Source organism: Mobula birostris, chromosome 2 (assembly GCF_030028105.1).
Source record: "Mobula birostris isolate sMobBir1 chromosome 2, sMobBir1.hap1, whole genome shotgun sequence".
NCBI classification, from domain to species: domain Eukaryota; kingdom Metazoa; phylum Chordata; class Chondrichthyes; order Myliobatiformes; family Myliobatidae; genus Mobula; species Mobula birostris.
In genome coordinates this window covers 42,120,783-42,133,755 of record NC_092371.1, presented here as the reverse complement: position 1 = coordinate 42,133,755, position 12,973 = coordinate 42,120,783, and the positions used below count along the sequence as shown (strand labels likewise).

The 12,973-nt window shown below is 38.3% G+C and overlaps 1 protein-coding gene across 7 annotated transcripts in view; it reads right to left on the bottom strand.

Annotated features, from left to right (window-relative positions):
• ripor3 (RIPOR family member 3) overlaps positions 1-12,973 on the bottom strand; it is a 193,766-nt gene that overhangs the window by 2,420 nt on the left and 178,373 nt on the right. For 6 of the 7 annotated variants that reach the window (XM_072239973.1, XM_072240012.1, XM_072239980.1 and 3 more), the window contains 3 exons: positions 10,123-10,325; positions 8,751-8,834; positions 1,114-1,204 (listed from right to left, as the gene is read on the bottom strand). In XM_072239973.1, the coding sequence (XP_072096074.1) occupies positions 1,114-1,204; positions 8,751-8,834; positions 10,123-10,325 (378 nt within the window). Of the gene's footprint in view, positions 1-1,111; positions 3,255-8,750; positions 8,835-10,122; positions 10,326-12,973 lie in introns of those variants that run through there. The other variant, XM_072240003.1, reaches the window with a different exon arrangement.

Genomic DNA, 12,973 nt, shown 5'->3' with positions numbered 1-12,973 from the left:
TCCATCATGGCTGATTTTATTATCATTCTCAACCCTTTTCACTGTCTTCTGTCCGTAACTTTTAATGCCCTAAACCGCCTTCTATTCACCAGTCGTACTGCTTCATTTTGCATTGTAAAATGCTGTGCTAAAATCCATATAGAGTACATCAAATGCACTGCCATTGTTACTCATTCTTGCTACCTCAAAAAAAAAATCAATTAGACTCTTCCCTTAACAAATCCATGCTGACTGTAACTGATTATTCTCTGGATAAATGGTTTATGTTTCTCAGATTGAATTCCAATAACTTAAATAAATGTGCCTCAATTTATTCTTTCCAGCCTTTTGAACATCAGCATAATGCTTGTTAGCATCACTTCTGCAGCCTTGGAGGGGTGAAACCTGATAAATAGATTCTGTCTTTCCTCCCTTACTGCTTTTAATCAATCACAATTCAATTTATTTGCTTTTTAATGTTTAATACTTCCCTCAAGACAATGAAGACTAGGACATTATTAGACGGAGGAAACGGTCCAAGTTAAACCGGAGTTTGGAATTACAAAAGGTGAATGTTAATTACTGAGGCTGTGGGAGGAGTTTGAAGATGGCTTTAAAGATAATTATAAAATTGGGCAGCAAAGAATAGGATTTTGAATAAATTGTAGGGTGGAGCAGGATGAGAAGATTAAAAGAAGAGATGCAAGGGGGTCGAATTAAAAGGATTTGAGGACAACGGGAATGGCAGAATTCGAGAGATCTTTCTCTGGAAATATGTGATAACGACTATACATGTTTATTTGGTTCAGCAATAATAGTATGCAAAAATGTTATCAATATATTAATATGCATGTCTCACTTGCAAATCTCTGCAGTAGACCAACTGGAAAAGGGCTGATTTGAATTTCTGAAGGTACCATGTTCTATTCCAGCACAGGTCAGTTTGCACAACCTGAATCAGACTCTGAATGGAGAACAGGAAATTTGGCCCTAACTCATTATCAAGCTGTCTCAACTGACTATCTCAATGTGGATGCTATTGTTCATTGACTGTCTTTCTGAGAGAATAACACTATAAAGCTATGGTAAATGTTACCATTTCAGTGATGCATTATAAAGGTTAAACACCATTACCAAATGACAGAAGGGTTTCTCTTGCTGCATTGTGAACTTGTGCTGCTTGAGAGTGGCATAAGCTGCTGATCTGTTCAATGCTTTCCACAGCCTAGAAGGAAAATTAAAAACAAGATTTGTATTTGGTGTAATCTATTAAACTTTAGAGCATAACTAATGCATACATACAACCTGAGCACTTCCCAAATTTTGTATTCCGACCATAGCAGCTTGATAATGCAGACCATGGTTTTCGGCCATCTATTAGTCCTTTCATAGTGAGAAAGTGCAATGTTGCCATTCAATTGCTTGGGCTGAAACTAAAAATCTAATTTGCTAATAATGCCCACACAAGAATTAAGTGCTACAAATAATTACCATGAGATTCCATATAACTTTAGTAGCTTCATCAAATTGTTCATTATATTTTAATCAAGATTTGAAATAGAAATTTGTTGTCCTTATACTGTATTTGGCAAGTCATATGTGGAAAAAGTGTTGAAAGCTGAAATTGAGTATCCATTGCTTATTCATGTGATAGCTTTACATTTAGACAGATTTGTAGAATGGGCAAAGAAGTGGCAGATGGAATACAGTGTCAGGAAGTGTATGGTCATGCACTTTGATGGAAGAGATGGAAAGGTTGACTATTTTCTAAATGGAGAGAAAATACAAAAAACTGAGGTTGAAAGGGACTTGGGAGTCCTTGTGCAGGATTCCCTAAAGGTTCATTTGCAGGTTGAGTCTGTGGTGAGGAAGGCAAATGTGATGTTAACATTCATTTCAAGAGGACTAGAATATAAAAGCAAGGATGTAATGTTGAGATTTTATAAAGCACTGCTGAGGCCTCACTTGGAGTATTGTGAGCAGATTTGGGCCCCTCATCAAAGGATGTACTGAAACTGGAGAGGATTCAAAGGAGGTTCACAAAAATGATTCCAGATTTGAACGGTTCCAGATATGAAGTGCATTTGATGGCTCTGGGCCTGTATTCACTGGAAGTCTGAAGAATGAGGGGTAAACTTCATTGAAACCTATCGAATGATGAAAGGCCTTGATAGAGTGAATGTGGAGAGGATGTTTCCTATGTTGGGAGATTCTAAAACTAGAGGACGTGGCCTCAGAATAGAGGGGTATTCTTTTAGAACAAAGATGAAGGAGGAATGTCTTTAGCCAGAGAGTGGCAAATCTGTGGAATGCATTGCCACAGGCAGCTGTGGAGGCTAAGTCTTTATGTATATTTAAGGCAGAGGTTGATAGATTCTTGATTGGTCAGGGCATGAAGGGGAATAGGGAGCAGACAGGAGACTGGGGCTGAGAGGGAAAATGAATCAGCCATGGTGGAATCGCAGAGCGGACTCAATAGGGCAAATTGCCTAATACTACTCCTACGTCTTATGGTTTTATTTAATAAGAACCTTTTTAATACCATGGGTATAAAATTTGAAGTATTATTGCCTGGGTTTTTCCTGCCCTCATCCTGCCAATTGCCTGTTAGTATGGAGGTGTACTCTTGTCTCCCACCTCTTTCCTTAGTAAGTACTCATTAGACCTAATGAAATTATGGTGATTCAGAGATGGTAGAACTTGTAGTTTTATTCATTTTCAGGATATGGGCATCACAGGCAAGTCAATCATTTGTGGTACATCCCAAAATTTACTTGAAAGTTGTGGCCACTGTCTTGTGGCACTCTTTTTGATGTAGGTGCTATCGAAAAACAAACAAACTGAAACATAATGATTTTATTGGGTACCAAACAAAATCATTGACCATTTCATTGACACTTTCACATTATAACAAACTTTACAAAATCTATGATACCATATCTCTACCATTAGTCAGAGATTAATTCCCAGAAGAGACCCATGACCCTATCTTCCTTGTGCAATTTGGGCTGGGATGAGTGGAAGTGATCAGGAAGTATGCCTGGCAGCAGTGGAAGTGCTATAATTACACCTAATAAATTATCACCCACTAACAAATGTGTATTACAAGATTAAGATTAAAAGTATAGCTTCAGTGAAATCTTAGTTGTTCATAGCTGCATATAGACAGCATTTAGTACCTTTCCTTAACTGTCGTTGATGTAGTGATGAGCTGCCTCATTGGCAGATGCTGTCCATGTGGTGAACATGTTCTCATACGAACTGAGACGTGCAATCTTGACAGGAAATATAGGAGGAACAGCAATATTTCAACATAGAGTGATATGTAAGTGCAAAGGCCTGTGATTGCTTGCCTTGGAAATGCCTCTGGAAATTATCATTGCTGATGAAGAAACATAGGTGCATTCTTGCAATATGTCACAAACAATAGTTGACTGTTGAATTTACATTTCTACTGTGGCCTTGTAGGTGGAAAGTTTCAAAATCAAACCTTTCATCCAACATCTCGGCCTCCTCCATTGTCAGATCAACAGTTCTAACTAATTCAGAGGTAGCTGTATACTGAATAAGAGGAGGAGTGATCTTAAGAAGGTTTGTCAAGTTCAAACTTCATTAGTCCTCTGCCATCCACATACGGCTAATATTGGATCACTACTATGGCCTTGGCTGAGGGATCAATCATTATCTATAGTATATACCAATTGGAAGCAACACTGTAGCAAAGACATAATATTCACTGGCTGAAGCACTTTAGTTCCAGGCATTGCTGTTTAGTTGAACTGGGAAGGAGAGAACTGCCATCCTTGCTTGTGGCAACTGGTAAGAAAACTAACAGAAGTGATAAGTATTCTTAACCTTCGTCTCAGTGTCCTACTTATTGCAGATATATTTCCCAGTATCCTCATTGGTGGATGCAACAAATACAGCTTTCACACCCATCCTGAGTGACACTACTGCTATGCCAAAAGGGATGAATTTAGAACCTGCCAAGCGACTCAAGTCTTCCATGAGGTGTTAAAGGGCCATTACCAGCAGCGCACATTGGGGCGCTGCAGTAGTGCGGCAGTTGGCATGACACTATTACTGCTCAGGTGTCGGAGTTCAATTCTGACGCTGCCTGTAAGGAGGTTGTACATCCTCCCCCATGAATGCATGGGTTTTTCAGATGATCTGGTTTCCTCCCCCATTCCAAAGATATACTGTTTAATTGGTCATTGTAAATTGTCCTGTGATTATGCTAGAGCTCAATAGGTGGGTTGCTGGGCAGTGAGACTCACTGGGCCAGAAGGGTCAGTTCCACATTGTATCTCTAAATAAATAAAAATCGGCATCTCTGTTTTGAAGGGAAATGCCTTTATTGTAAGGCTGGCCCATCAAATCCTAGACTCTCCTACTAATAGAAACATCAACTCGATGTCCACTCAATCCGGGCCTTTTAGTATTTAGTAGGTTTCAATGGGATGCCCTTCTCATCCTTCTGAATTCCAATGAGTACAGGCTCAAAGCTATCAAACACCTGATAGGTTAAGCATTTCATTCCCGGGATCATTCTTGGGAACCTCCTCTGGATCCTCTGCAGGATCAACACATTGTTCCAAAATGAATGCTAACATTGTATTTGCCGCCTTTACTACCCACTCAACCTGCTAGTTAACTTTGATGGAACCCTGCATCAGGACTCCCAAGTCCATTTGCACCTCTGATTTCCAAATTCTCTACCCATTTAGAAAATAGTCTACACCTTTATTCTTTCTATCAATGTATAACCCACAATTCCCAATGCTGCAGTCCATCTGCCATGTCTTTATCCACTCTCCTCTCCTGTCCAAGTCATTCTGCAGATTGCCTGCCTCCATAACACTCACTACCCTCCTCCTAGCTTGGTATCCTCTTTGACCTTAACCACAATGTCATCAGTTCCTTTGTTCAGATGAGTAACCTGTGAAGTTGTGGTCTCAACTGTGACTCCAGCAGAACTCTACTAGACATCGGCAGACATCCTGACAAGGACCCCTTTATTTATCCCTCCTGCCAGTCAGTTCATCTTCTATCTATTCCGGTACTTTGCCTCTGTTGGACTCTGGTGTTTTAATCCAAGGTTCCTTTAGAAGTCAGGAAAGAGGCACAAAACTTGTTGCTTCATGATCATTTTATTAAGAGTTGAAAGAACAGGAAAACTTGAATAGACAGTGACAGGGAAAGCTAAGATTAAAGAAGCAAAGAAGGTTAAGATGATGCTGCTTTATGTTTAGTTTTTTTATACCCATAGAGATGAGAAAAATTCCATTCAAATCTATAGATGAGATTTAATCAATTAGAAAACGCTTATTTAATACTGCAGTCGCAAGTTGACCAATCAGAAAATTCTTACTTATTTAGTGCAGCTAAAAGAAGCTTCCAGAGCTTTCCTGACTTGTACTTTGTATAGCTTCTAGAGGCATATTAAACTGTTATGTGCATATAAGACTACTTAAAATGTAAGCAGATAATTAATTGTGAAACTGAAAAAAAAATAATTAAGGAGTCTAATCCAAAAGTTAAAAGATCCAACCTCCAACCCCATGGACTCCTGGTGAGTGTCAAGCCTCGTGGAAATGATACACAAGGCTACATCAGTGCTAAAGAAGAGAAACAGCATGCTAAAGCAAGAGATTACCAATCCCAAATCAACAGATCAGATTTATGATCAGCAGTGCTATTATAAACGATGATGATTGCAGTGAATAATTCAAGAATTTAATGAGAGGAGAAGGTCCTAAGAGCTTCCAGATCCTCAATGAAGGACAATGTTGATGCATTTCCAACTATCCAGCCAGTGCCAGTATTTGGATGTGCCCTTCTCTTGAGATTCCCACCATTACAGAATGGGATTCTCAATCAATTTGATGCACTTTGTAAAATCTGAAAATGGCTAAACATACAAAGACAGGGAGCGTTTTTGTAACACCCTAATTGTAGAGCTGAAGGATTGTATATTATAATTAGCTGCATCTCCATTAAGCTGTTCATCAACTTGACAGAGGAAAATAAGCAGGTTTGTCCTTAACAAAAGAAACAGGACAAATTCAAATTCACCTGTATATTCTCCACTCTGTAAGATCATACGGCACAGGAGCAGAATCAGGCCATTCAGGCTATTGAGTTTCCTCTGCCATCCCATTATGGCTGATCTATTATCCTCCTCAACCATATTCTAGTGCCTTCTCTCCATAACCTTTGCCACCCTTTCTAATCAAGAATCTAACAATCTCCGCTTTAAATATACTCAATGACTTGGCATCTGAAGCCATTTGTGGCAAAGAATTCCACAGATTCACCACCCTCTGGCTAAAGAAATTCCTTCTCATCTCTATTCTAAAGGGATGTCCCTTTATTCTGAGGATGTGCACTCTGGTCCTACTATATTCTCCTACTATAGGAAACATCCTCTCCCCATCCACTCTATCTAGGTGTTTCAATATTCAATGTTCTTCTAAACTACAGCAAGTACAAGAATAAGCCCAGAGCCATCAAACACCCTTCATATGTTCATCGTTTCATTCCTGAAGTAATTCTTGTGATCCTCCTCTGGGCCCTCATAAAACCAACAATCTTTTCTTAGATAAGGGGCGAAAGCTGCTCACGATACTCCTACAGCAGCAGGACCAATGCCTTATAAAGACTTATCATTACATCCTTGCTTTTATCATTCTAGTTTTCTCAAAAAGAATGGTAAAATTGTATTTGCCTTGCAAATTAATCTTTAGGAAATCTTGCACAAGGATTTCTTGCACAAGAACTTTCTCCTATTAAGAACATAGTCTACACCTATATTACTTCTCCCAAAATGCATGACCATACACTTCCCTGCAATATATTTCATCTATCACTTCTAGAAGTCGTCTCCACACCAACCCCTACGGAACACCACTAACAACTGGCAGCCAACCAGACCACGTCCCCTTTATTACCACTCGTTGCCTCCTGCCAGACAGCCAATCTTCTAACCATGCTAGCATCATTCTTGTAATACCATGGGCTCTTATCTTGTTAAGCAGCCTCATTTGTGGCACATGGTCAAAGACCTTCTAAAAATCCAAGCAAACAACATCCACTGACTCTTCTTTATCTATCCTGCTTGGTATTTCCTCAAAGAATTTCAACAGATTTGTCAGGCAAGATTTCCCTTGAAGGAAACCACGCTGACTTTGGCTTACTTTATCATGTGCCTCCAAGTATCCCGCAACCTCATCCTTAATAACTCTGTCTTCCTAACCACTGAAGTCAGGCTAGCTTTCTTAACATTTCCTTTCTTTTGCCTTCCTCCCTTCTTAGAGTTTGGAGTGATATTTGCACTTACACATCTGGTCCTGGTGACCTATCTATCTACCTCCAGCCCTTTCAGCTTCCCATGAACCTTCTTATTAATAACAACTACACTCACTTCTGCCCTCTGACACTCTCGAATATTGTGAAAATTACACCAACTTCTACCCCCAACACTTTCAAATTTCTGGCATGCTGCTGGTGTCTTCCAAGGTGAAGATTGTCCGCCATTTCTTTGTTCCCTATTACCACCTTACTAGCATCATTTTTCAGTAGTTTGATGTCTACTTTCACCTTTCTTTTACTCTGAAAATACTTCGTCTTTTTTGCTATTTTAGTTGACTTTTGTTGGTTTTTAAAAACTTCCCACTGATTTTTGAAATATATGCGCTCTCTTTTGCTTTTATGCTGTCTTTGACTTCCCTTGTCTGACACATTTGCCTCATCTTCTCTTTAGAATACTTCTTCTATAGGATGTATCAATCCTGCACCTTCCAAATTGCTCCCAGAAACTCCAGCCATTGCTGCTCTGCTGTCATCCCTGCTAGTGTCCCCTTCCATTCAACTTTGGCCAACTCTTCTCTCATGCCTCTGTAATTTCCTTTATTCCACTATAATACCAATACATCTGATTTTAGCTTCTCCCTGCAAAGTGAAGAAATGTGTTATCGATGTGCTGTCCTCAGTAGTATTTTTGTACTGTTGCTCTTTTTAAAATTCAAGCCCTTAAATTGACAATACTGACTTTAAAAAAAGTCAGTACTGTATATTAAAACTTTACTTCAAGCAAAACCAGAAGAAACAGTAGCAGGAATAGATGATTCTGCCCCTCGAGCCTGTACTGCCATTCAATATGATTATTGCTGATCTAATAATGACCTTGACACTGCTCTCCTGCTGACTTTACTACCTGTAATGCCACTTTCCCAGATCCCTCTGTTCTATACATTCCTCAGTACCCTACCGCTTACCGTGTAAGTTGTACCCTTCTTACATCATCTGCTTTATCTTAGGAATCAACCTACTGAACCTGTTCTGTGCTGCTGGCAAGGCAAGGAAATCAATCCTTAATTATGGTGTCACAGTCACACATGTTACTCTTACGGCAATTTCAGCAGCACCCTGTATGAGAATGTTCTTACTTGTAAACTCTATTATTTACAACATTCCATCGGCTTCTAAAATACCTGTTCTTCCTGACTTTTTTCTATTTCATGTACAAGGACACCCAGATCCCTTTGCACCACATTTTATAGTCTCTTAGTTTTAATAATAATTTGCTTTTCTTCAATCTTCTAAACTTCACATTTTCCTCCATTATATCTCTTGTCTATTTACTTAACCTTTTCATATCCTTTTGCAGGCTTTATATCCTTCTCACAGTTTGAAACCCCACCTGGATTTATGGTTTATGATTGCCAGAGATATTTTAATGCCACTGGTACTAGCACAAGATCCCAATTTACCTTCAGCTGCTTAAGTGCCAGGCAGGCAGCTCTTTGTTGTTGTACGTCTCTTTCTTGCAAGATTTCTGTGTAGTAGGCCAAAGCCTAAGAAATATACAATTAATTAGTCAGTTATAAGTTATTAAAATTACAATTAGGTTAATTATGTTGAATCCACAGCGCAGATACACACTAAGAATTATTGTAAGAGAAACAGAGTTAGTAGTTCAGGTGCAAGGCTCTTCCTCAGAACTGGTAAAAAGAGAAAACAGGTTGAGTTTTAACTGGGCAGGAGGTAGGGAAAGAAAGATCTCAATTCACTTCTGCAGGAATGGACAAACACATATACTTTAGGGCAAAAACTTGAATCTGTGTATGCATAACCTCACATTTATCAGGTAAGCTGCTGGGAAAGCCTACGTCTCTGATGCATTCATTTGTACAATTCCAGAGGTACCGGTAAACCACACACCAAGCACTGTGATTTATAGGCATTGAGATTAACAGATTGAAAAAAACTGGGTAGCAGATCGAATTAGACTGAGGAAGCTTTTTGTCAAATCAGGTACAAATGGAAACTAAAGAGACAAAGATAATAGATAAAGAGTGAAAAAAAAAGAAGTGACAAGTTTAATATTTCAAAACTATTAGGAATGACACTAGAAATAATAGTTTTCATGGCAAAAGTGATTGATTAGCTGCCAGTATCAATCATATCAACGAAAATGTGCTTGTATATAATTGTCTGTGGTGAATGTAGTGGGCAAAGAATGTGAAAAAGCAGTAACATCATAAAAAAACTTGCAAAAGCTTTTTTGCCAAGCTGTCAAAATATTGGCAGAAGAGCGAGCAGCAATGGATATTCATTAAAAGTTACTTGCTAATTTCTACATGATTAACTAGATGTATTATTTAGTTGCTCTCCACTATTTCAGTAGAACCTGACCCATGTGTTAGTTCTAATGATATTGAAAGCTTCCGTTTCTTTCCTAATCCACTGTCATACCTTAATGGGGGATGTGACTAATATATCATTTTATCACCACATCCTTTTAATACTGCTTAATCCTATCTTGTTCCTTTAGTCTATCGCTTTGAAGCATTTTACTTATTTAAAATTATCTGTGCAAATGTATTTTTTAATTTTCTGATTTCTTTTATATTTTGTTAGCCACCCATTAAGACAGGAACTTTTTATTTCATGTGGAGGTTAAAGTGTGCAAATAGTTACATTATGAGTATACATTCAAGGCATAAATCTGTGTGGATCAAATCTTAATTCTACAGTATTCATGATTTGCTATTTTACTTAACAACATTCAATAATCAGGCTAAATCACAAAAAAGTATTTTAAGACTTCTTTATTCATAGCATGAGGATAATAATGCTTACCTTTGTTCTAAATACGTTGTTTGCTAAAGCACTTCGAAGAAAGGACGTCGCAGTTTGAGCAACTTTGGGGTTCTCATCCAACTGAAGAAAACTGATGGACTGTAATGTTTGACGCAGAGGTTGCAGTTCTGACACCAGCTTTTCTTTTAACTTTTTCAGTGCTTTATATTTGTGTGTAGAATGTAGTGCTTCAGGCAGAAATACTAGAAGTATAAACAGCCAAAGAAGCAATATGTAAATACAGTTTTTTAAAAAAATATATAAAACCTTTAAGTATTCTGGCTATTGTTACGTGCAATTTACCAGAAGTTTATTTTATTTATTTACTGAGATATAGTGTGGAGTAGGCCCTTCTGGCCCTTCGAGCCATGCTGACCAGCATTCACCCATTTAATCCTAGCCTAATCACAAGACAATTTACAATGAACAATTAACTGACCATCCAGTATGTCTTTGGACTATGGGAAGAAACTGGAGGGCCCAGAGAAAATCCACACGGTCATTGGGAGAAAGTACAAACTTCTTACAAGCAGCGGCAGGAATTGAACCCAGGTCACCTGTACTGTAAAGCGTTTTACTAACCACCACACTACTGCGCTGCCCCACGGTAGTTCTTATTTTGGCTCATTCATTTTTATTTTCACCACTGGGAATGTCATTTTATCAATGACAGCCCATTTCCAATCGTGTGATAATTCCTAAAATCAAAGATATGGGCTATACCAATTCCTCCTGAGAGTTTGGTAATCACATTCCAATGTTTCTGTCCACATATACCAAAACTTACAATAACATAGCATCATTAATATAGAAGAATGTGCCATGATGCTTCAGACCACTGCCATTTGACGGTAAAAGTATCCTAATTTAAAGAAGGGAATGTTAAATTGAGTGACCAAATGTCTGAAGTCAAAAGCTTTGAGTGACTGCACAATGTGGAAATGGATCAAAATGGGGACTATAAACACAACTATTACTAAATATATTGGCCTGGAGCTTCTGCTAACTTGTATTGTTTTCTTCTGGTGCAGTTTGCCTGAAATCAACACATTCAGTACAAAAAATCATGGAATTTCAAGTGTGATTAATGTGTAACCCAAATTGAATTTTCATATCTTTTCCACTAGTTTGAAACACAACTGCTCTGGAAGTTAGTCAGTCTTATGAGTGTTCGTTCATGGCGTTAATTTGTGAGACTGTGAAGACAATTTAAGCTATTTATGGTTTGAATTAAAGCAAATTATACAGAGTTTTGAATTTATTATTAACATTTACCCAACATAATAAGTTTTATTAAGACTGGTATACTCATCAAATATTTTAAAATGATTTTCTGTTATTTAAAACCAAGACACTCACATATAATGGATTGGAGAAATGTAATTGCTTAGTTTTATAAATTTAATTTCTGTAGCGTTAAAACAAACATCCATAATTCCTTGAAAGTAGTGTCACAGGTAGATAGGGTCATAAAGAGAGCTTTTGGCACATTGGCCTTCATAGATCGAAGTATTGAGTACAAGAGTTAGAATAATATATAAGGTGTTAGTGAGGTCTATTGTTTGCAGTTCTGGTAACCTGCCTACAGAAAGGATATCATTAAGATTGAAAGAGTACAGATAAATTTTACAAAGATATTGCTCAAAGTTGAGGACCTGAGTCACAGGGAAAGGTTGAAGAGGTTGGGGGGATTATTCCCTGAACCATAAGAAAATGAGGGGAGATTTAATATGAGGTATACAAAATTATGAGGGGTATAGATTGGGTAAATGGAAGCAATCTTTTTTTTCCACTGAAGTTAGGTGAGACTAGAAATAGGGATCATAGGCCAAGGGTGAAAAGTGAAATATTTAAGGGGCACATGAGGGGGAACTTCTTTGCCCAGAGGGTGGTGAGAGTACGGAATGAGCTTCCAACGGAAGTGGAGAATGCAGGTTCAATTTCAGCATTTTAGAGAAATTTGGGTAAGTATGTGGAAGAGAGGGGTACAGAGGACTATGGTTCAGGAGCAGGTCAATGGGCAGAATAATAGTTCGGCACAGACTAGATGGGCTGAGGGTTGTTTCTCTGTGTTGTAGTGCTCTATGACTCCATGATTCCACATGTCAACACACATCTAAATGTATGCACCACAGAAAGCATTCTGTCCAGATGGTCAACGGCTCGGTATAGTGTCTGCTCTGCATGTGACCACAAAGAACTGCAGAGAGTTGTGAACACAGCTCAGCACATCACAGAAAGCAGCCTCACATTTATGGACTCTGCCTATACTTCCCACTGACTCAGCAAAGCAGTCAATATCATCAAAGATCCCACTAAACCTGAATATTCTCTCTTCTCCCCTCTCCCACCAGGTAGAAGACATAAAAGCCAGAATGCACTACCACCAGGCTCAAGGACAGCTTCTAGCCAACTGTTATCAAACTCTTGAACTGATCTTTTGTTCGATAAAAATGGACTCTTGACCTCACAATCTATCTTATTATGATCTTGCAATTTATTGTTTACCTGCACTGCACTTTTTCCTGTACGTTTTATGCTTTATTCTGTGTTGTAATTGTTTTACCTTGTTCCACCTCAATGCACTATGCAATGATTTCATCTGTATGGACAGTATGCAAGACAAGCTGTTCAAGTATCTTCATACATGTGACAACAATATACCAATACCAATACCAAAGCTGTACTGGTCACATGAAGTTATACTGATCACCATTCAGTGTTGATCCCAATGGAGAATAACATTATCTATCTCCAAGAATTTTGTTCTAAAGACTGAGTTTGTTTCAGCTTTCCCTAATTTCTTTTAATTTAACACCACCTATACAAATGCAGTAAAGTTACTTCTACT